At 43.2% G+C, this 24,539-nt stretch overlaps 1 protein-coding gene across 7 annotated transcripts in view; it reads left to right on the top strand.

Annotated features, from left to right (window-relative positions):
- The window catches only part of LOC117506019 (rho GTPase-activating protein 12-like), a 72,314-nt gene extending 54,777 nt beyond the window's left edge, over positions 1 to 17,537 (top strand). For 6 of the 7 annotated variants that reach the window (XM_034165555.1, XM_034165553.1, XM_034165556.1 and 3 more), the window contains 4 exons: positions 239 to 316; positions 429 to 563; positions 3,196 to 3,301; positions 3,574 to 5,438. In XM_034165555.1, the coding sequence (XP_034021446.1) occupies positions 239 to 316; positions 429 to 563; positions 3,196 to 3,301; positions 3,574 to 3,748 (494 nt within the window). In that variant the 3' untranslated portion in view covers positions 3,749 to 5,438. Of the gene's footprint in view, positions 1 to 238; positions 317 to 428; positions 564 to 3,195; positions 3,302 to 3,573; positions 5,439 to 7,950; positions 7,959 to 17,526 lie in introns of those variants that run through there. The other variant, XM_034165554.1, reaches the window with a different exon arrangement.
- Positions 17,538 to 24,539: the final 7,002 nt, after the last annotated feature.

The following is a 24,539-nucleotide window of genomic DNA, read 5'->3' on the forward strand; positions in this document are numbered from 1 at the left end:
TAGATGATGTCATTATGGACACACGGATCAGATCTGGTCACCTGCTGTATGTAATGTAAACAGTCAGTGAGATCTGATCTGAATCAGATTCACGATTAATCCGGTTTGAACGGGCAGTGTGAACACGGCCTTGGACTCCTTTCTGACGCAGCATCCAATATCACCTCTTTAAATTTGTTTGTTGTTTTTTTTTTATAAGTATTAGCATGTGACTCTTTCCTCCCATGATGCCTTGCAGGTCTGTTTGTGGACGGGCTCTACAGAGTTAGCGGGAACTTGGCTGTCATCCAGAAACTACGATTCGCCGTCAATCACGGTGAGTTCACGTTCCTCACTGAAAGTGTAAAATAAGCGGTCAGAATGTTCCTGGATTCTGTAGGTTTTTTCTGATTTGCGGCGCTCTGAGTGGCTGCTTTGTGTTTGTCCAGATGAGAAGGTGAACTTGGCAGATGGAAAATGGGAGGACATCCACGTGACCACCGGCGCCCTAAAGATGTACTTTAGAGAACTGCCGGAGCCGCTCTTCACATACGCTCTCTTCCACGACTTTGTCAGCGCCATCAGTAAGTCGCACCTTCACGCCGTGTTTGTATGTATGATCATGTGTCTCCTGAAATTCTGAGCCCGTTTCACTGCGTCTAAGAGTCACCGGGTCGAACACTTTGCCCCAGGAAGCCGCTCACCTTCAGATAAAGGACTTCTAAAAAAGTGGATTTCCTGTTTCCTCACCTAAAAATGGTCAGACGTGTGCGACCGAGTGGAGAAGTTGTGTTCGTCGTGTTCACTCTGGCAGCTTCCAAAGCAAAAGTAGAACCACCTTAAAACGGCCCCAAGCCTTAAGGTGACGTCACTCCAAACCGCTAACGAAGGCAAGAATTAACTTCTCTATAAAAGAGTGTCAGTAATGGAACCATAGGGGAATTTTGTCATGAAGTCAAGGTGAAACACCCCCCCTACACACACCTCCAGAAAAACATTAATTGGCTACATTTTACTGGGTTATAGTTCAACACCCACGTGGGCAGCGACAATGAGACCTGGAGGGGGGTGATCGGGAAGCGCGGCCTCCCTGATCTGAACCCGAGTGGTGTTCAGTTGTTGGACTTCTGTGCTAGCCACAGTTTGTCCATCATGAACACCATGTTTGAGCACAAGGGTGTCCATAAGTGCACGTGGCACCAGGACATCCTGAGCCAGAGGTCGATGATCGACTTTGTAGTCATATCATCTGACCTTCGGCCACGTGTCTCGGACACTCGGGTGAAGAGAGGGACTGAGATGTTGACCGATCACCACCTGGTGGTGAGTTGGATCCGGTGGGAGGGGAGGAGGCCGGTCAGACCTGGCAGGCCCAAACGTATCATGAGGATCTGCTGGGAATGACTGTAAGAACCCTCTGTCAGCAAGGTCTTCAACTCCTGCCTCCGGGAGAGCTTCTCCCAGATCCCGGGGGAGGTTGGAGACATGGAGTCCGCGTGGACCATGTTCTCCACCTCCATTGTCGATGCGGCCACTCGTAGCTGTGGTCACATGGTCTCTGGTGCCTGTTGCGGCGGCAATCCCCGAACCCGGCGATGGACGCTGGAAGTAAGGGATGCCATCAAGCTGAAGGAGGAGTCCTACTTGTCTTTGTTGGCAGGTGGGACTCCGGAGGCAGCAGACAGGTACCAGCAAGCCAGGCATGCTGCAGCCTGTGTGGTTGCAGAGGCAAAACCTCGGGTCTGGGAGGAGTTCTGGGAGGCAATGAAGGAGGACTATCGGTCAGCCTCGACGAAATTCTGGCAAACCATTCCGACGCCTCCAGAGGCGGAAGCAACTCTCCACCAACACTGTCTATGGTGCGGGTGGGGAGCTGTTGACTCTGACTGGGGATGTTGTTGGGCGGTGGAAGGAATACTTTGAGGATCTCCTCAATTCCATCATCACGTCTTCCGAAGAGGAAGCAGAGACTGGGGACTCAGAGGCAGACTCATCCATTACCCAGGACGAAGTCACCGAGATGGTCAGAAAGCTCCACAATGGCAAGGCTCGTGGGGTGGATGAAATCCGTCTGGAGTACCTTAAGTCTCTGGATGTTGTGGGACTGTCTTGGTTGACACGTCTCTGCAACATTGCATGGCAGTCGGGGACAGTGCCTCTGGATTGGCAGACCGGGGTGGTGGTCCTTCTGTTTAAGAAGGGGGACCAGAGGGTGTGTTCCAACTATAGAGGGATCACACTCTTCAGCTTCCCTGGTAAGGTCTATTCCAGAGTACTGGAGAGGAGAATTCGACCAATAGTCGAACCTCTGATTCAGGAGGAGGAGTGTGGTTTTCGTCCTGGTCACGGCACACTGGACTAGCTTTACACGCTCCATCGGGTGCTCGAGGGTTTATGGGAGTTCGCCCCACTCAGTACACGTGTTTTGTGGATCTGGAGAAGACGTTTGACCGTGTCCCTCGAGGTGCCCTGTGGATGGTGCTCCTGGAGTACGGGGTCCGGGGTCCTTTGCTAAGGGCTATCCGGTCCCCTTTGCTAAGGGCTATCCGGTCCCTGTATGACTGCAGCAGGAGCTTGGTTCGCATTTCCGGTAGTAAGTCAAACCTGTTTCCTCTGCTCGTTGGCCTCTGCCAGGGCTCCCCTTTGTCACCGGTTCTGTTCATTACCTTTATGGACAGAATTTCTAGGCGCAGTCAGGGTGTAGAGGGGGGTCCAGTTTGGGAACCTCAGAATCTCATCTCTGCTGTTTGCGGACGATGTGGTTCTTTTGGCTTCGTCAAGTCAGGACTTTCAGCGTGCACTGGGGCGGTTTGCAGCTGAGTGTGAAGCGTCCAGGATGAAAATCAGCACCTCCAAATCCAAGGCCATGGTTCTCGACCGGAAAAAAGGTGCTTTGCCTTCTTCAGGTCGGTGGGGTGTCCTTTCCTCAAGTGGAGGAGTTTAAGTATCTCGGGGTCTTGTTCACGAGAGAGGGACGGATGGAGCGTGAGATCGACAGACAGATCGGTGCAGCATCTGCAGTGATGCGGTCGCTGTATCGGACCTGTCGTGGTGAAGAGAGAGCTGAGTAGGAGGGCAAAGCTCTCGATTTACCGATCAATCTACATTCCGACCCTCACCTATGGTCATGAGGTTTGGTATGCTGACTCTGAAAAAGTCTGTGTCCGTGCAGCACGCCGCTGCACTCATCACTGCTTTTGTTTGTTTGTGCTGCAGAGATTCCAGACTTCAGGCAGCGAGTTCAGGCCGTTAAAGATCTGGTGAGGCAGCTGCCCAAACCCAACCACGACACCATGCAGGCGCTCTTCAAACACCTCAACAAGTGAGTCGGGACACGGCCAGCAGAGCCCGTGCATCAAGCTGACGTTTGATTCTTATTTAATGGGCGTGTGATGTTGCAGCCGTGACGGTATTAAGTCAGCCATTTAAAACCAAACAACCCCCCCCTCCGCTCAACAGCAGGAACGAGGACAATTCAGCTGCTTTATGAATGTATGGACTGCGAGTGTTTCTGCAGATGAAAAATGATCAGTTTGTGTTTTGAGTTTTTGAGAGAACGTCAATGTTGGTGTTAATCCTCCCTTCCTCCTCCAGGGTGATTGGCTACGGTGAGGAAAACCGTATGACCACCCAGAGCGTAGCTATCGTCTTCGGCCCCACACTGCTGCGGCCTGAGAAGGAGACCTGGAACATCGCAGTCCACATGGTCTACCAGAACCAGATAGTTGAGCTCATCCTGCTGGAGTACGAGAACATTTTCGGCAGGTAGACTGAAACACCAGAGGGTTAGCAGCATCTGTTTTTTTCTTTTGAATTTTCCAACACAGAGCTCTTCCTGAACATGTGTGTCTCCGTCTGAGACAACATGTCTCTTTCTCAGACTGATCTCAGGTCACTGGCTTCACAGAGCTTCTGACCTCTGGACCGAAAGCTTCATGAACCAAGAGACAGATGCAGCTTATGACCGAAAAGTTCAGCCTCTTTGCACTTTTCAGTACTTTTGTCTCGTTTTCTGTGCAGCTGCGTTTGTGCCACTTAAACTGCAGAGCCGACGTCCTGACACTGGATTTGTTTGGTTGATTTGACACTGGATTCATTTGGTTCATTTGACACTGGATTTGTTTGGTTCAGTTGGAGCGTGAACGATGCACTCGGACTGGGACCAAAGCAGGACACTGACGATGGCGGCAGAGAGCTTTTTATTGGAGCTTCACACAGATGTGTTGGGTCAAGACTTGTGACTCCTCTACCAACGGCAGCATGAACTCCTGCATGTCCACGTGGATCGACCTCAAGGGTTTAGTCGCTGAGAAAAGAAATGAGTTTGAATTGAGTTGATGATGTGTTTTATTTCTGCGCTATGACTTTTTCAACTCTTTTTCTGGCTCTTAATGTTTTGATTTTATATGTTTTGTTCTTCCTCTTTCTGTTAATAAGATATGAAAACTTCAAAAGTTTGACACATTTTTTGCGCCTCCTGCTGGTGAAAGGTGTTACTGCAGCTGTTAGTGATCAAAGTTTTTGACTGACCGATCTGAAATGCGGTTGTCGAGCTTTGTGTCGAGCTGAAACCTGTCCAGTGTGTAAAGAATGGATCCATTTTTAGTGTTAAGATGTTCGGTCCTGGATCCAGACTGAGGTCCTCTGAACACATACGTGGTTTTCACACCACTCAACTTATCTGCACGCCAACTTCTCCCTGCAGATTTCAGAACAATTCTTACTTTGTTCGGAACATTAACTTGATATATATATATATATATAAACAACCCTCACACCTGGTCAGATTTGGTGGCCAATTTTTCCAAGCAGGGCCTCCGAACCTGCAGGAAGGTCGGCAAGCTGCTCAGCACGGAACGTCCGAGAGGCGCTCAGGAAGGGTCAGTTAAGCTTATGCTTATCTTAAGCATGTTAAAAATTTCCAGGAACTCTGCTGACATCCTGGTCACATTAGACACCTCACAGTGCAACAGCCGCCTGGAGCAGGCGTGGCACAACTTGACGTCCAGTTTTCACACTGAGCACAGTGAGGTAGGACTTAGTGTGCGCCACCTTTGTCCAGAATGGTGCCATCCTGAGCAGCGTGCCTTAGGAATGGAGAGTTCACCGAGCTGTGCCTGGCTGGGAGGACTCTGCTTGGGGAAACCAGCCGAGGGGCGCCCAGTTGACTCGGCCCGTTATGCCGCCAAACCCGCCCAGATATGAGAGCTGCTCTACTGATGTTATTCCATAATGTGTCTGTTCCTGCTGATGTGTTGGTGTGTGCATGTTGATGGGAGCTGGAAGGATGAATGATTTAAATACAATTTAATGTATAAATGGTAAATATAAGTGTTAATAATTTGAGGGATCAATCACTATTCTCCATTCTGTTCTGGTAAATGGAAAATTGTAGTGTAAGTTTCCAGAGTATGAGCTGGTGGCTTTTGTCAAACTGGAATAAAGACATCTAGTAAGAGAGATGACGAATGTGAGGTTGTTTCTAATTTATTCATGTCCGGTATCTCAACTCGCCGTGGAGGCTCTGGCGAGACCAGACCTGAAGGTTCAACGCCCACAGAGAAGAGTCAATGATCAGCGCTTCTTCTGCAGGTCAGTATTTGGAACTGAGGAAAAAAATAAAGCTTGAAACCCGTCCAGACCCGTTCATGTTTACAGAAAGTTTAGAATTTTAAATGAGAATTAGCATTTCTGTGATTTAGTTTACCTTAACTTTTATTTAACCAGTGTAGAGGTTGTGGGTCACCGATGTGGAGGTTCTTGTTTTGTGTCGCGGGGCACCGATGTGGAGGTTCTTGTTTTGTGTCGCGGGGCACCGATGTGGAGGTTCTTGTTTTGTGTCACGGGGCACCGATGTGGAGGTTCTTGTTTTGTGTCGCGGGGCACCGATGTGGAGGTTCTTGTTTTGTGTCGCGGGGCACCGATGTGGAGGTTCTTGTTTTGTGTCGCAGGGCACCAATGTGGAGCTTTGGAGCAAAGGCCCCTCATGCCCGGCAGCGTGTCGTTAAGCAGACCTCTACATATCTCAGTGCCATTGAGAGAGAAAAATGAGTCGACACACCGGAGTGAGTTTAGAAGTGAACAGAACTGTCTTTATTTCTCAGATGTACAGCATTGATACAAATTGATGAACAATGAAGCAGGAAACGCTTTGTTTCAGTGAACATAGGACAGAGAGATTTGGGCATATAAATAGGTAACTGACAATAATGAGTTGGAATTATGTGAGTCCAAAATGTTTTTAGAAACTTAGACCTCAACAGTTTTTTAGAAGAACTCAACCCTTTATATTTCCTGTTAATTTGTCTTACTGTCTTCTGCCACTGCCTTTGTCAAATTAAAACCACCTGCTTACAGCAGCTCTGCGTGCATTTCTGTTTTTGCAGTGTTCATCCTTGACCCAAGAGGAAAAAAAATGTCTTGAGTTCTTTATCTAAAAACTGTTGAGGTCTAAGGTTCTAAAAACATTCTGGACTCACACACCATTCCAATATGTGTGTGTGTGTGTGTGTGTGTATATATATATATATATATATATATATATATATATATATGGATTTGAATCGTGCGCTTGCATCAGACAAGCTTGAACCTTCGTGCGCATGCGTGAGTTTTTTCACGCTTGTCAGTTGCGTCATTCGCCTGCGGGCAGGCTTTGAATGAGCACTGGTCCACCCCCCTCGTCGGATTTTTATTGTCAGTGAAATGGCTGAGAGGCTGCCGCTTTGCTCCATTAATTTTTTTTCAGAAACTGTTAGAGACAGCAAGGTATATATATATATATATATATATATATATATATATATATATATTACAGAGATTAGAGCATGTCATAGGTATTAAAGGCACTGCGCTGCGGTGGTTTGAATCATATTTGTCTAATAGATTACAGTTTGTTCATGTAAATGGGGAATCTTCTTCACAGACTAAAGTTAATTATGGAGTTCCACAAGGTTCTGTGCTAGGACCAATTTTATTCACTTTATACATGCTTCCCTTAGGCAGTATTATTAGACGGTATTGCTTAAATTTTCATTGTTACGCAGATGATACCCAGCTTTATCTATCCATGAAGCCAGAGGACACACACCAATTAGCTAAACTGCAGGATTGTCTTACAGACATAAAGACATGGATGACCTCTAATTTCCTGCTTTTAAACTCAGATAAAACTGAAGTTATTGTACTTGGCCCCACAAATCTTAGAAGCATGGTGTCTAACCAGATCTTTACTCTGGATGGCATTTCCCTGACCTCTAGTGATACTGTGAGAAATCTTGGAGTCATTTTTGATCAGGATATGTCATTCAAAGCGCATATCAAACAAATATGTAGGACTGCCTTTTTGCATTTACGCAATATCTCTAAAATCAGAAAGGTCTTGTCTCAGAGTGATGCTGAAAAACTAATTCATGCATTTATTTCCTCTAGGCTGGACTATTGTAATTCATTATTATCAGGTTGTCCTAAAAGTTCCCTAAAAAGCCTTCAGTTAATTCAAAATGCTGCAGCTAGAGTACTGACGGGGACTAGCAGGAGGGAGCATATCTCACCCGTGTTGGCCTCTCTTCATTGGCTTCCTGTTAATTCTAGAATAGAATTTAAAATTCTTCTTCTTACTTATAAGGTTTTGAATAATCAGGTCCCATCTTATCTTAGGGACCTTGTAGTACCATATCACCCCAATAGAGCGCTTCGCTCTCAGACTGCAGGCTTACTTGTAGTTCCTAGGGTTTGTAAGAGTAGAATGGGAGGCAGAGCCTTCAGCTTTCAGGCTCCTCTCCTGTGGAACCAGCTCCCAATTCAGATCAGGGAGACAGACACCCTCTCTACTTTTAAGATTAGGCTTAAAACTTTCCTTTTCGCTAAGGCTTATAGTTAGGGCTGGATCAGGTGACCCTGGACTATTCCTTGGTTATGCTGCTTTAGACGTAGACTGTGGGGGGGTTCCCATGGTGCACTGTTTCTTTCTCTTTTTGCTCTGTATGCATCACTCCGCATTTAATCATTAGTGATCGATCTCTGCCCCCCTCCACAGCATGTCCTTTTCCTGGTTCTTTCCCTCAGCCCCAACCAGTCTTAGCAGAAGACTGCCCCTCCCTGAGCCTGGTTCTGCTGGAGGTTTCTTCCTGTTAAAAGGGAGTTTTTCCTTCCCACTGTAGCCAAGTGCTTGCTCACAGGGGGTTGTTTTGACCGTTGGGGTTTTTCATAATTATTGTATGGCCTTGCCTTACAATATAAAGCGCCTTGGGGCAACTGTTTGTTGTGATTTGGCGCTATATAAAAAAAAAGTTGATTGATTGATTGATTGATTGATCCGTGTATTTACAATTATATTATGTACTTACACTGAAGTTCAGTGTAAGTACATAATATAATTGTTACTAAGTTCAGTGACTGAACTTGGTAAATAAAATCACTCACACTTTCAATATATACCACCCCCTGCTGGATTGGCGCGCAAGTCCAGAATGTAAATATCAATGCCCATTGTTTAGTGTTGTTAGATATATGGGCAGCATGGTGGCTTAGTGGTTAGCGCTCACAGCAAGAAGGTCGTGGCTTCGATTCCCACCTGTGGTCTTTCTGTGTGGAGTTTGCGTGTTCTCCCCGTGTTTGTCTGGGTTCCCTCCTGGTGCTCCGGCTTCCTCCCACATCCACAGACATGCAGGTTAGATGGACCGGAAACTTAAAGGAAAAGAAAACCCACTGATAATTTATGACTGGCTTGGTGGATTATGATATTGAGAGTCCATATGAAAAGTTGTAGGTATTTGTGATCACTTATGTTAAAGTTCAGAGCGTTTTTGTGTGGCTGGTCTAAAGCCACCAGCAGACGGCCACACCATCTGCTAGAACAGCGATGTCTCACGTCACATGGGCACAGAGGTTCAACGCTACGCCAGTGTCGCTCTGCAGTGTATAAGGGGCACAGATGTTAGAGGTCTCAAACTGGTTCCAGACTGATGGTTTTGGTTATGGTTTTCACTTTGCATGGTAATGTCTCACGTCACATGGGCACAGAGGTTCAACGCTACGCCAGTGTCGCCCTGCAGTGTATAAGGGGCACAGATGTTAGAGGTCTCAAACTGGTTCCAGACTGATGGTTTTGGTTATGGTTTTCACTTTGCATGGTAGAGTTTTAACTTGCACTTCTAGATGTAGCGATGAACTGTGTTAACTGACAATGGTTTTCTGAAGTGTTCCTGAGCCCACGCGGTAAGATCCTTTACACAATGATGTCGGTTTTTATTGCAGTGCCGCCTGAGGGATTGAAGGTCACGTGCATTCAATGTTGGTGTTCGGCCTTGCTGCTTACGTGTAGAAAGTTCTCCAGATTTTCTGAATCTTCTGATTGTATTATGGACTGCAGATGATGGAATCCCTAAATTCCTTGCAACTGAATGTTGAGAAACATTGTTCTTAAACTTATTTTTTCACACAGATGTGCACAAAGTGGTGATCCTCACCCCATCTTTGCTTGTGAACGGGTGAGCCTTTTACGGATACTCCTTTTATACCCAAACATGACACTCAGCTGTTTCAAAACAGGTGTTCTTTGAGCATTCATAACTTTCCCAGTATTTTGTTGCCACTGTCCCAGCTTTTTTGAAACATGTTGCAGGCATCCATTTCAAAATGAGCAAATATTTGCACAAAAACAATAAAGTTTATCAGTTTGAACATTAAATATCTTGTCTCTGTGGTGTATTCAATTGAATATTGGTTGAATGGTGGTTGGCTCTCACTGCGGTATTGTATCACTTCCTGTTCAGGAGCACAGCCGTGTTTTTCTGTATCTGTTAGCTGTTTAATCTGCGCAGTTAGATTGATCTAGTTATCTAGATTACGATTTGTTTCCCAGTGTAATCTTTACGTGCCTTAACTAAAGCACTCCTTCTGCTGAATCACCTCTAAATTATTTACACATTATTCACTTTGCGTGTTTTTAGGAATCCTCTAGGTTAGCATAGCTACTGGCTCTTAGCCGATTTAGCATGGCGGCTTCTCCTGTCTCTCCCGCACTTTTCTGCTCTGGGTGTGAAATGTTTAGTTATTCCTCGGCCTCCTTTAGCAGTAACGGTACTTGTAATAAGTGTAGCTTATTCGTAGCTTTGGAGGCCAGGCTGGGCGAATTGGAGACTTGGCTCCGCACCGTGGAAAATTCTACAGCTACCCAGGCCCCTGTAGTCGGTGCGGACCAAGGTAGCTTAGCCGCCGTTAGTTCCCCCCTGGCAGATCCCGAGCAGCCGGGAAAGCAGGCCGACTGGGTGACTGTGAGGAGGAAGCGTAGCCCTAAACAGAAGCCCTGTGTACACCGCCAACCCGTTTACATCTCTAACCGTTTTTCCCCACTCGACGACACACCCGCCGAGGAACAAACTGTGGTTATTGGCGACTCTGTTTTGAGAAATGTGAAGTTAGCGACACCAGCAACCATAGTCAATTGTCTTCCGGGGGCCAGAGCAGGCGACATTGAAGGAAATTTGAAACTGCTGGCTAAGGCTAAGCGTAAATTTGGTAAGATTGTAATTCACGTCGGCAGTAATGACACCCGGTTACGCCAATCGGAGGTCACTAAAATTAACATTAAATCGGTGTGTAACTTTGCAAAAACAATGTCGGACTCTGTAGTTTTCTCTGGGCCCCTCCCCAATCGGACCGGGAGTGACATGTTTAGCCCCATGTTCTCCTTGAATTGCTGGCTGTCTGAGTGGTGTCCAAAAAATGAGGTGGGCTTCATAGATAATTGGCAAAGCTTCTGGGGAAGACCTGGTCTTGTTAGGAGAGACGGCATCCATCCCACTTTGGATGGAGCAGCTCTCATTTCTAGAAATCTGGCCAATTAAACTCTCCAAACCGTGACTATCCAGGGTTGTGACCAGGAAGCAGAGTTGTAGTCTTCCACACCTCTCTGCAGCTTCTCTCCTCTGCCATCCCCCCAATACCCCATCCCCATAGAGACGGTACCTGCTCCCAGACTACCAGCTACCAGTAAAAATCTATTTAAGCATAAAAATTCAAAAAGAAAAAATAATATAGCACCTTCAACTGCACCACAGACTAAACCAGTTAAATGTGGTTTATTAAACATTAGGTCTCTCTCTTCTAAGTCCCTGTTAGTAAATGATATAATAATTGATCAACATATTGATTTATTCTGCCTTACAGAAACCTGGATACAGCAGGATGAATATGTTAGTTTAAATGAGTCAACACCCCCGAGTCACACTAACTGTCAGAATGCTCGTAGCACGGGCCGAGGGGCAGGGTTAGCAGCAATCTTCCACTCCAGCTTATTAATTAATCAAAACCCCAGACAGAGCTTTAATTCATTTGAAAGCTTGACTCTTAGTCTTGTCCATCCAAATTGGAAGTCCCAAAAACCAGTTGTATTTGTTATCTATCGTCCACCTGGTCGTTACTGTGAGTTTCTCTGTGATTTTTCAGACCTTTTGTCTGACTTAGTGCTTAGCTCAGATAAGATAATTATAGTGGCCAATTTTAACATCCACATTGATGCTGAGAATGACAGCCTCAACACTGCATTTAATCTATTATTAGACTCAACTGGCTTCGCTCAAAATGTAAATGAGTCCACCCACCACTTTAACCATAGTTTAGATCTTGTTCTGACTTATGGTATGGAAATTGAAGACTTAACAGTATTCCCTGAAAACCCCCTTCTGTCTGATCATTTCTTAATAACAGTTACATTTACTTTAATGGACTACCCAGCAGTGGGGAATAAGTTTCATTACAGTAGAAGTCTTTTGGAAAGCGCTGTAACTAGGTTTGAGGATATGATTCCTTCTTTGTTATGTTCTCCAATGCCATATACCAGCACAGTGCAGAGTAGCTACCTAAACTCTGTGAGTGAGATAGATTATCTCGTCAGTAGTTTTACATCCTCATTGAGCACAACTTTGGATGCTGTAGCTCCTCTGAAAAAGAAAGCCTTAAATCAGAAGTGCCTGACTCCGTGGTATAACTCACAAACTCGCAGCTTAAAGCAGATAACCCGTAAGTTGGAGAGGAAATGGCGTTTCACTAATTTAGAAGATCTTCATTTAGCCTGGCAAAAGAGTCTGTTGCTCTATAAAAAAGCCCTCCGTAAAGCTAGGACATCTTACTATTCATCACTAATTGAAGAAAATAAGAACAACCCCAGGTTTCTTTTCAGCACTGTAGCCAGGCTGACAGAGTCAGAGCTCTATTGAGCCGAGTATTCTTTTAACTTTAACTAGTAATAACTTCATGACTTTCTTTGCTAATAAAATTTTAACTATTAGAGAAAAAATTAGGGTAGGGGAACTGATCCCTTCTCCAACGAGAGAAAGGAGAAGCACGGGCCATCCCCCCTGCCCGCCCGCAATCCCAATCTCTTGGAGGAGCACGTGTGCGCTGGCGTCTCCTGCCATACCGCACCACGTGCCACCCATCCTCCGTGATTTGTTTTTTTTCCCCAAAAAACTTAAAAAAAAAAAAAAAAAACTCTTTCTTAAAGAAAGAGAAAATAAAAATATTCAACAACTAAGGAAGGGTGTGCAGAAAAGAAAAACACAGAAAAAAAGCTATGTTTCGAGCCTATATGGCTCTTCTTCAGGCTAGCACACCAAAAAAGTACAAGCTGGCTCGCTTCAACTGGCTGTCTCAAGCTGTGCAACTGCTCTGATGGAGAGTGTAAAGCAAAATGAGCTCCCTGGTCTGTTTGCCTTTTTATACTCTCCAGAGAAAAAATGTTTTTTCTTTTTCAGTTTTAGTTTGTCCTTTTAATTTTTATTCTTCTTTTTCAGGTTTTACAATGTTGAAAGTAAGTATTTTAAAATAAAGCTTCTTTCTTGGATTCCCCACATTAAGGTAAGTATTTATAAAAAAATATATAAATTTTCATACTGTTCTTTTTCAGGTTTTGCAACATTTTAGAATAAATCCAATTAATTTGTATATGCATTTATAATGCTTGTTTTAAAATAATGTCACCAATCCCCTTATATCCAAACATACCCACATAAAGAAATTAGGGTTAGGATTAAAGTTAGCGCTCCGTCCCCGACGTGGAAACGGAGGTGCACGGGCACTCCCTCGCTCAAAAAACCCCCCATGGTCGTAGTTCGTTTGGAGCCTGGGTCGGCGTCTGCTCCTAACAAGTGTCCAGCCGGACATTTCGGTGTCGGCGTGTAGTGCCGTGTCGGAAGCGTTAGCAAGCTAATTAGCTTGCTAAAAAAATTAATATGTCCAAAAAATTGAAGAAAGTGCTCCGTCGCGACGTTTCGACCGTTAGAGGTCTTCTTCAGGCGTTGGAGCACGGTGAAAAAGTCTTGAGAAAGACTGTTGGTTCAGTGTGAAAAGCAGCAAGTAGCAGTCTCCGTATAAACAGTTCGACGTACAATGTGGAAATGAGCTGCGGAGGGCTGAGGGTCCTCTTATAGGGGGCGTGACGACAAGCTCAGCCTCTGCTTTGGAATAAGAAAAAGAAAGTCTTTACAAAAAGAACTTCAGGTAAATAAAAAAAAAAAAAATTGGAATGCAGCGGGGGTCAAAGGTCAATAATGACAAAAGGATGACCCGTCCATCAAAATAAAGGTATTTACATAAAGAAGGTAAGTATTATTTTTTTAATTTTTTTAATTTATTTATTTTTTTTATTTTTATTTTTGTGTATTTTTGGCAGTAAATATATAGAACATAAATTTTATGAACTGTTATTTATGTACATAATTGTATTAATTATTATCTATATATTTACACAGAACGGTCTTGAACTATAAACAAAAACAGGTAAGTATTAGGTATGTGTCCCAAAAAGAATATGGTTAAATGTGTATAAAATGTAGGGGTTAGGGTTGGGTGTGAGGTCCTGTATGTGGTTGGTTGTCCAGGGTTAGATTATCTTTAGACGTGTAATTTAGTGTCCAATTTGGTTTAAATGGGCTTAGGGTCGGGTTAAGATTAGGAATGGGGTTGGGAGTAAGGTTAAGGTTAGGGCCAGAGGTCAGGGTTAGGGTTAGGGTTAAAGTTAGCGCTCCGTCCCCGACGTGGAAACGGAGGTGCACGGGCACTCCCTCGCTCAAAAAACCCCCCATGGTCGTAGTTCGTTTGGAGCCTGGGTCGGTGTCTGCTCCTAACAAGTGTCCAGCCGGACATTTCGGTGTCGGCGTGTAGTGCCGTGTCGGAAGCGTTAGCAAGCTAATTAGCTTGCTAAAAAAATTAATATGTCCAAAAAATTGAAGAAAGTGCTCCGTCGCGACGTTTCGACCGTTAGAGGTCTTCTTCAGGCGTTGGAGCATGGTGAAAAAGTCTTGAAAAAGACTGTTGGTTCAGTGTGAAAAGGGTTAGGGTTAAAGTTAGGGTTTTGACCCCTCCACGGGGTCAAAGGTGCACGGGCTCTGCCATGATCAGAAAACTCCCCGTCGGGTCGGGGCTGGGGTTTGAAACGGCGTTTATAACGCACCTGAATCCAGTCAGACATAATGTGAATCAATCAATTTTTTTATATAGCGCCAAATCACAACAAACAGTTGCCCCAAGGCGCTTTATATTGTAAGGCAAGGCCATACAATAATTATGTAAAACCCCAACGGTCAAAACGACCCCCTGTGAGCAAGCACTTGGCTACAGTGGGAAGGAAAAACTCCCTTTTAACAGGAAGAAACCTCCAGCAGAACCAGGCTCAGGGAGGGGCAGTCTTCTGCTGGGACTGGTTGGGGCTGAGGGAGAGAACCAGGAAAAAGACATGCTGTGGAGGGGAGCAGAGATCGATCACTAATGATTAAATGCAGAGTGGTGCATACAGAGCAAAAAGAGAAAGAAACAGTGCATCATGGGAACCCCCCAGCAGTCTACGTCTATAGCAGCATAACTAAGGGATGGTTCAGGGTCACCTGATCCAGCCCTAACTATAAGCTTTAGCAAAAAGGAAAGTTTTAAGCCTAATCTTAAAAGTAGAGAGGGTGTCTGTCTCCCTTATCTGAATTGGGAGCTGGTTCCACAGGAGAGGAGCCTGAAAGCTGAAGGCTCTGCCTCCCATTCTACTCTTACAAACCCTAGGAACTACAAGTAAGCCTGCAGTCTGAGAGCGAAGCGCTCTATTGGGGTGATATGGTACTACGAGGTCCCTAAGATAAGATGGGACCTGATTATTCAAAACCTTATAAGTAAGAAGAAGAATTTTAAATTCTATTCTAGAATTAACAGGAAGCCAATGAAGAGAGGCCAATATGGGTGAGATATGCTCTCTCCTTCTAGTCCCCGTCAGTACTCTAGCTGCAGCATTTTGAATTAACTGAAGGCTTTTTAGGGAACTTTTAGGACAACCTGATAATAATGAATTACAATAGTCCAGCCTAGAGGAAATAAATGCATGAATTAGTTTTTCAGCATCACTCTGAGACAAGACCTTTCTGATTTTAGAGATATTGCGTAAATGCAAAAAAGCAGTCCTACATATTTGTTTAATATGCGCTTTGAATGACATATCCTGATCAAAAATGACTCCAAGATTTCTCACAGTATTACTAGAGGTCAGGGTAATGCCATCCACAGTAAGGATCTGGTTAGACACCATGTTTCTAAGATTTGTGGGGCCAAGTACAATAACTTCAGTTTTATCTGAGTTTAAAAGCAGGAAATTAGAGGTCATCCATGTCTTTATGTCTGTAAGACAATCCTGCAGTTTAGCTAATTGGTGTGTGTCCTCTGGCTTCATGGATAGATAAAGCTGGGTATCATCTGCGTAACAATGAAAATTTAAGCAATACCGTCTAATAATACTGCCTAAGGGAAGCATGTATAAAGTGAATAAAATTGGTCCTAGCACAGAACCTTGTGGAACTCCATAATTAACTTTAGTCTGTGAAGAAGATTCCCCATTTACATGAACAAATTGTAATCTATTAGACAAATCCAGACTTGCATCTCAGATGTACCTTCTGGCAATTTGTAGCTAAACTTTCAGGTCTTCTTTTTAAGAAAATCCTCCTCTGTCCTACTTCATCATGAAGATGGATAACTGGTGATACAAAATGCAAAGCTTGCACTGTGCACAATTTCTCCAATCACAGCCACAGAAGTCTGTAACTTAATCTATTAGACAAATATGATTCAAACCACCGCAGCGCAGTGCCTTTAATACCTATGGCATGCTCTAATCTCTGTAATAAAATTTTATGGTCAACAGTATCAAAAGCAGCACTGAGGTCTAACAGAACAAGCACAGAGATGAGTCCACTGTCCGAGGCCATAAGAAGATCATTTGTAACCTTCACTAATGCTGTTTCTGTACTATGATGAATTCTAAAACCTGACTGAAACTCTTCAAATAGACCATTCCTCTGCAGATGATCAGTTAGCTGTTTTACAACTACCCTTTCAAGAATTTTGAGAGAAAAGGAAGGTTGGAGATTGGCCTATAATTAGCTAAGATAGCTGGGTCAAGTGATGGCTTTTTAAGTAATGGTTTAATTACTGCCACCTTAAAAGCCTGTGGTACATAGCCAACTAGCAAAGATAGATTGATCATATTTAAGATCGAAGCATTAAATAATGGTAGGGCTTCCTTGAGCAGCCTGGTAGGAATGGGGTCTAATAAACATGTTGATGGTTTGGATGAAGTAACTAATGAAAATAACTCAGACAGAACAATCGGAGAGAAAGAGTCTAACCAAATACCGGCATCACTGAAAGCAGCCAAAGATAACGATACGTCTTTGGGATGGTTATGAGTAATTTTTTCTCTAATAGTTAAAATTTTGTTAGCAAAGAAAGTCATGAAATCATTACTAGTTAAAGTTAATGGAATACTCAGCTCAATAGAGCTCTGACTCTTTGTCAGCCTGGCTACAGTGCTGAAAAGAAACCTGGGGTTCTTATTTTCTTCAATTAGTGATGAGTAGAAAGATGTCCTAGCTTACGGGTTATCTGCTTTAAGCTACGAGTTTGTGAGTTATACCACGGAGTCAGGCACTTCTGATTTAAAGGCTCTCTTTTTCAGAGGAGCTACAGCATCCAAAGTTGTCTTCAATGACGATGTAAAACTATTGACGAGATACTCTATCTCACTTACAGAGTTTAGGTAGCTACTCTGCACTGTGTTGGTATATGGCATTAGAGAACATAAAGAAGGAATCATATCCTTAAACCTAGTTACAGCGCTTTCTGAAAGACTTCTAGTGTAATGAAACTTATTCCCCACTGCTGGGTAGTCCATCAGAGTAAATGTAAATGTTATTAAGAAATGATCAGACAGAAGGGAGTTTTCAGGGAATACTGTTAAGTCTTCTATTTCCATACCATAAGTCAGAACAAGATCTAAGATATGATTAAAGTGGTGGGTGGACTCATTTACTTTTGAGCAAAGCCAATAGAGTCTAATAATAGATTAAATGCAGTGTTGAGGCTGTCATTCTCAGCATCTGTGTGGATGTTAAAATCGCCCACTATAATTATCTTATCTGAGCTAAGCACTAAGTCAGACAAAAGGTCTGAAAATTCACAGAGAAACTCACAGTAACGACCAGGTGGACGATAGATAATAACAAATAAAACTGGTTTTTGGGACTTCCAATTTGGATGGACAAGACTAAGAGTCAAGCTTTCAAATGAATTAAAGCTCTGTCTGGGTTTTTGATTAATTAATAAGCTGGAATGGAAGATTGCTGCTAATCCTCCGCCCCGGCCCGTGCTACCAGCATTCTGGCAGTTAGTGTGACTCGGGGGTGTTAACTCATTTAAACTAACATATTCATCCTGCTGTAACCAGGTTTCTGTAAGGCAGAATAAATCAATATGTTGATCAATTATTATATCATTTACCAACAGGGACTTAGAAGAGAGAGACCTAATGTTTAATAGACCACATTTAACTGTTTTAGTCTGTGGTGCAGTTGAAGGTGCTATATTATTTTTTCTTTTTGAATTTTTATGCTTAAATAGATTTTTGCTGGTTATTGGTAGTCTGGGAGCAGGCACCGTCTCTACGGGGATGGGGTAATGAGGGGATGGCAGGGGGAGAGAAGCTGCAGAGAGGTGTGTAAGACTACAACTCTGCTTCCTGGTCCCAACCCTGGATAGTCACGGTTTGGAGGATTTAAGAAAATTGGCCAGATTTCTAGAAATGAGAGCTGCTCCATCCAAAGTGGGATGGATGCCGTCTCTCCTAACAAGACCAGGTTTTCCCCAGAAGCTTTGCCAATTATCTATGAAGCCCACCTCATTTTTTGGACACCACTCAGACAGCCAGCAATTCAAGGAGAACATGCGGCTAAACATGTCACTCCCGGTCTGATTGGGGAGGGGCCCAGAGAAAACTACAGAGTCCGACATTGTTTGACAATCACACAAAAAATTGAGTACAATATGAAAAAAATACACAAGAAATATGAATTGAAAAATAAAGAGAGGGGTGAGACGTGAAATGAAAAGGAAAAAGAAAAAAGATGAAAAAATGCAAGGAGTTTTCAGCAAAAAATTGAAAAAATGATGCACGCGTGCTTCTGTCGCGACGTTTCGATCTAATAAGATCTTCTTCAGGCAAGAAGCACATGGTTTTTAGTCTTAAAAAAGACTTTTTTGTGGTTGTATGGAGAGCAGCTGAGTTTGCAGTCCTTTCTCCTCCAGTTTGGATTTGAAAATGACAGCCTTGGGCTGTGAGTGGCTCTTATTGTGGGTGGGTGGAGTCAGCACTCTGGGCTTGTGTGAGAAAGTTTAAAGAGAAAAAAAGGAAAACATTAAGAAAAGGGGCAGGGGGGGGGGTGAAGTGGGGGAAAAAATTGAAGAGAAAAGGTAAGTATTTTAAAGGGTTTTTATTAGAAAAAATGTGCAAAATGTGAATAAAAATTGCACAAACAAAAATATTGTGTACATATATTGTGTATATGTAATTTGGTGTGTGGGGGGAACCTGCAACCTAGTTAGAGGGACTCCTTTAGGGGTCAAGGTTAGGGTTAGGACAGGGGGTCAGGCTTGTGATCAGTGTAAAGGGGGGGGGGGCCCAGGTCAGAAAGGGGATGGGAAGGGTTGGGGGTTAAGGTCAGGGGAGGGGGGATTAAGGTTAGGGGTTAAGGTTAGGGGCAGAGGTTAGGGATAGGGTCAGGGGAGCGGGGATTAAGGTTAGGGTTAGGGGTTAAGGTTAGAGGTGGAGGTTAGGGTTAGGGGAGGGGGTTAGGGGTGTAGGTTTTTAGGGTTAGGGGAGGGGGTTAGGGTTAGGGGTGGAGGTTAGGGTTAGGGGTGGAGGTTAGGGTTAGGGTTAGGTTTAGGAATAGAATTAAGGGTCCGTCCCCAAAAGGGAACGGAGGTGCACGGGCACTCCCTTGACCAAAAGACCCCCCAAAAATTGGTGTAAATAGAAGCCTAGGTAACCTCTTTCTTGTTGCAACAAAATTAGTGTGACACATGCCCCGTCGCGACGTTTCGGTCAAATTGGACCTTCCTCAGGCGTGGGAGCATGTACTGAAAATCTTGCAAAAAGCCATAAAAATTATTATCCCTGTCCAGGGTTGCCAAATTGCAGTCACCAACTGAACATGTCTGAACATGCCTAAGCTTGGTGTGGAAATGAGCAGGAGAGACAGAGGCTGCCTTTATAGGGGTAAGACTCCGCCCCTGCATGAAACAGTAAATTTGTTTTTAGAAAAGAAAAAAAGAAAGAAAAAAGAAAAAAAAAAACAATTTAGGTTGAAGTGGGGTTAAAGCAAAAGTGAATTTCAAACCAAATGCTGGATACCCCACCCACACAAAACATGAAAAAGCAATAATTTGTTTCATTTTCCTTGACCTTCACCCTTTTTAATTTTGTTTTACTTAATTCCCACAGACTCCATAAGTTCAATTTGCTTTGAAGCATACTTTGGTTAAGTTTAGGGTCACTTGCCCTCCATAAACTGTGCGTGTACATAAGCAAACTGTGGTTAAGGTCAGGAGTAGGGTTGGATCATGGCACAGACTTGTATTACCACCAACAAGTTACAAAATTGCTTTATCATGCTAGTGTAAGTAAGCCACATCCAAAAAAAATTATTTAATTATGAATTTGTTTTACATATGTTCCACTTATTGCCCCCCATAGCTTCAAATGTGCGTATACACAAGCCAATTGTGGTTAGGGTTAGAAATAAGATTCAGGCATGTTCGGGTACCGTTTCTTTGCAGAATAAGCATTGACAAGTGTGCTAAAGTGTGGCTTTCAAATGGGTACTTCTGAATCAAGGCGGCGCTGGCTGGTTAGAAATAGAATTAAGGGTCCGTCCCCAAAAGGGAACGGAGGTGCACGGGCACTCCCTTGACCAAAAGACCCCCCAAAAATTGGTGTAAATAGAAGCCTAGGTAAGGGTTAGGGTTAGGATTAAAAATAAGATTCCGTTCCCACAACAGGAACGGAAGTGAACGGGCACTCCCTCGATCAAAAGACCCCCAAAAATTGGAATAAATCAGAAGCCTAAGTAACCTCCTGTACTTGTCGCAACAAAAATTAGTTTGGCCCAAAAAAATTGAATTGAATAACATGCTCTGTCGCGCGACGTTTCGATCTGTCTTGATCTTCTTCAGGCGCAAGAGCATGTGCTGAGAGGTGTGAAAAGGCATAAAAATTGTCCTTGTCCAGGGGTTGCAAATTGCAGTCAGTGCCTGGACAGGTACCATGCCACAAATTGGTGTAAAAATGAGCAGAAAAAGACAGAGGCTCCTTATATAAGGGTAAGACTCCGCCCCTGCATGAATCAGCAAATTCTGCAATGACTTATTTTTTTGCAAAAAAGAAGAAAAGAAAAAGAAAAAAGAGGAAAAAAAGAAAAACAAAATAAAAAAAGAAAAAGAAAGAAAAAATATATATAAATAAAAAGAAAAAAAATATATAAAAAAAATAAACAAAAAAAAGGGGGAAAAGAAATTTAGGGTTAGGGTTGGTTAGGGTTAGGGTTAGGTTTAGGGTTAAAGAAAAAAGAAAAAAGAAAATGCAATTTAGGTTGAAGTGGGGCATAACAAAATTCGTTTAACCAAAAAAAAGGATGCCGCACCCACACAAAACATAAAAAAGCAATACTTTATTTATCCACCCTGGACCTTCCATTCCTCAATTAGTTTACTTAATCCCCACTACACATAGTTTGGTTAAAGCTGGGGTTACTGTGGTTAAAGTTGGGGTCACACTTGCCCTCATAGCGGTTAGGATTGGGGTCACTCTTGCCCTCCATAGACTGTAAAGCCACTGTGGTTAAGGTCAGGGTTAAGATAGGATGAAGGCACATAATTGTATTACCACCAACACATAAGAGAATTGCTTTGTCATGTTAGTGTAAATAACCAACATCCAAAAGGAATCACCCTCCACTCATTAATCTGTTTAACTAAGTGTCTTTGCCTGCCGTCCATAACTTCAACAATGTGCGTACACAAACAAATTGTGGTTAAGTTCAAAATTAGGGTTAGGGTTTCAGGCATGTACTAACAGAATAGGCAACAACAAGCGGGCTACAATTTGTGGCGTAGAAATGGGTCTTCTGAATCGAGGCGGCGCTGGCTAGTTAGGATTAAAAATAAGATTCCGTTCCCACAACAGGAACGGAAGTGCACGGGCACTCCCTCGATCAAAAGACCCCCAAAAATTGGAATAAATCAGAAGCCTAAGTAACCTCCTGTACTTGTCGCAACAAAAATTAGTTTGGCCAAAAAAAATTGAATTGAATAACATGCTCTGTCGCGCGACGTTTCGATCTGTCTTGATCTTCTTCAGGCGCAAGAGCATGTGCTGAGAGGTGTGAAAAGGCATAAAAATTGTCCTTGTCCAGGGGTTGCAAATTGCAGTCAGTGCCTGGACAGGTACCATGCCACAAATTGGTGTAAAAATGAGCAGAAAAAGACAGAGGCTCCTTATATAAGGGTAAGACTCCGCCCCTGCATGAATCAGCAAATTCTGCAATGACTTATTTTTTTGCAAAAAAGAAAAGAAAAAAGAGGAGAAAAAAGAAAAACAAAAGAAAAAAGAAAAAGAAAGAAAAAATATATATATAAATAAAAAGAAAAAAATATATTAAAAAAATAGGGGAAAAGAAATTTAGGGTTAGGGTTGGTTAGGGTTAGGGTTTAGGTTTAGGGTTAATGAAAAAAGAAAAAGAAGGGTTAGGGTTAGAAATAGAATTAAGGTTCCGTCCCCAACAAAGGGAACGGAGGTTAGGGTTAGGGTTAGGGTTAGGGTTAGGAATAGAATTAGGGTTCCGTCCCCAAAAGGGAACGGAAGTGCACGGGCACTCCCTTGACCAGAAGACCCCCAAAAATTAGTGTGAATGGAGCCAGAATAACCTCCTCCTTGATACAACAAAAATTAGTTTGAACCATGCTCCGTCGCGACGTTTCGGTCAGATTGGACCTTCATCAGGCGTAGGAGCATGCACTGAAAATTCTGCAAATAGCCATAAAAATTAATATTCATGTCCAGGGTTGCCAAATTGCAGTCATCATCTGAACATGTCTGAACAGGCCTCAGCTTAGTGTGAAAATGAGCAGGGGAGACAGAGGCTGCCTTTATAGGGTTAAGACTCCGCCCCTGCATGAAACAGCAATTTTGTTTTAAGAAAGAAAAAGAAAAGAAAAGAAAACAATTTAGGTTGAAGTGGGGTTAAAGCAAAAGTGAATTTCCAAGTAAAAACTGGATGCCCCACTCACACAAAACATAAAAAAGCAATTATTTGTTTCGTTTTCCTTGACCTTCCACTTTTCTTTAATTTGTTTCACTTAATTCCCACAGACTCCATAAGTTCAATGTGCTTGTAAGCATACTTTGGTCAGAATTGGGGTCACTTGCCCTCCATAAACTGTGCGTGTACATAAGCAAACCGTGGTTATGGTCAGGAGTAGGGTTGGATTATGGCACATACTTGTGTTAACACCAACAAGTTACAAAATTGCTTTGTCATGTTCTGTGTAATAAGCCACATCCAAAAGGAAACACTGTCCACTATCAAATGTCCACTACCAAAATTCACCTCTTGCCCTCCACAGCTCCAAATATGTGTATGCACAAAAGCCAATTGTGGTTAGGGTTAGGGCTTGGGGGTTAGGGTTAGGGTCAGGTAGCATTTTAAAAAAAAAGGAAAAGTAATCAAATAACATAAAATAAAATAAGGACAAGTGTGTTAATTTTGGCTTCCAAATGGGTGCTTCTGAATCAAGGCGGCGCTGGCTGGTTAGAAATAGAATTAGGGTTCCGTCCCCAAAAGGGAACGGAAGTGCACGGGCACTCCCTTGACCAGAAGACCCCCAAAAATTAGTGTGAATGGAGCCAGAATAACCTCCTCCTTGATACAACAAAAATTAGTTTGAACCATGCTCCGTCGCGACGTTTCGGTCAGATTGGACCTTCATCAGGCGTAGGAGCATGCACTGAAAATTCTGCAAATAGCCATAAAAATTAATATTCATGTCCAGGGTTGCCAAATTGCAGTCATCATCTGAACATGTCTGAACAGGCCTCAGCTTAGTGTGAAAATGAGCAGGGGAGACAGAGGCTGCCTTTATAGGGTTAAGACTCCGCCCCTGCATGAAACAGCAATTTTGTTTTAAGAAAGAAAAAGAAAAGAAAAGAAAAGAAAACAATTTAGGTTGAAGTGGGGTTAAAGCAAAAGTGAATTTCCAAGTAAAAACTGGATGCCCCACTCACACAAAACATAAAAAAGCAATTATTTGTTTCGTTTTCCTTGACCTTCCACTTTTCTTTAATTTGTTTCACTTAATTCCCACAGACTCCATAAGTTCAATGTGCTTGTAAGCATACTTTGGTCAGAATTGGGGTCACTTGCCCTCCATAAACTGTGCGTGTACATAAGCAAACCGTGGTTATGGTCAGGAGTAGGGTTGGATTATGGCACATACTTGTGTTAACACCAACAAGTTACAAAATTGCTTTGTCATGTTCTGTGTAATAAGCCACATCCAAAAGGAAACACTGTCCACTATCAAATGTCCACTACCAAAATTCACCTCTTGCCCTCCACAGCTCCAAATATGTGTATGCACAAAAGCCAATTGTGGTTAGGGTTAGGGCTTGGGGGTTAGGGTTAGGGTCAGGTAGCATTTTAAAAAAAAGGAAAAGTAATCAAATAACATAAAATAAAATAAAATAAGGACAAGTGTGTTAATTTTGGCTTCCAAATGGGTGCTTCTGAATCAAGGCGGCGCTGGCTGGTTAGAAATAGAATTAGGGTTCCGTCCCCAAAAGGGAACGGAAGTGCACGGGCACTCCCTTGACCAGAAGACCCCCAAAAATTAGTGTGAATGGAGCCAGAATAACCTCCTCCTTGATACAACAAAAATTAGTTTGAACCATGCTCCGTCGCGACGTTTCGGTCAGATTGGACCTTCATCAGGCGTAGGAGCATGCACTGAAAATTCTGCAAATAGCCATAAAAATTAATATTCATGTCCAGGGTTGCCAAATTGCAGTCATCATCTGAACATGTCTGAACAGGCCTCAGCTTAGTGTGAAAATGAGCAGGGGAGACAGAGGCTGCCTTTATAGGGTTAAGACTCCGCCCCTGCATGAAACAGCAATTTTGTTTTAAGAAAGAAAA

Source organism: Thalassophryne amazonica, unplaced genomic scaffold (assembly GCF_902500255.1).
Source record: "Thalassophryne amazonica unplaced genomic scaffold, fThaAma1.1, whole genome shotgun sequence".
NCBI lineage: Eukaryota > Metazoa > Chordata > Actinopteri > Batrachoidiformes > Batrachoididae > Thalassophryne > Thalassophryne amazonica.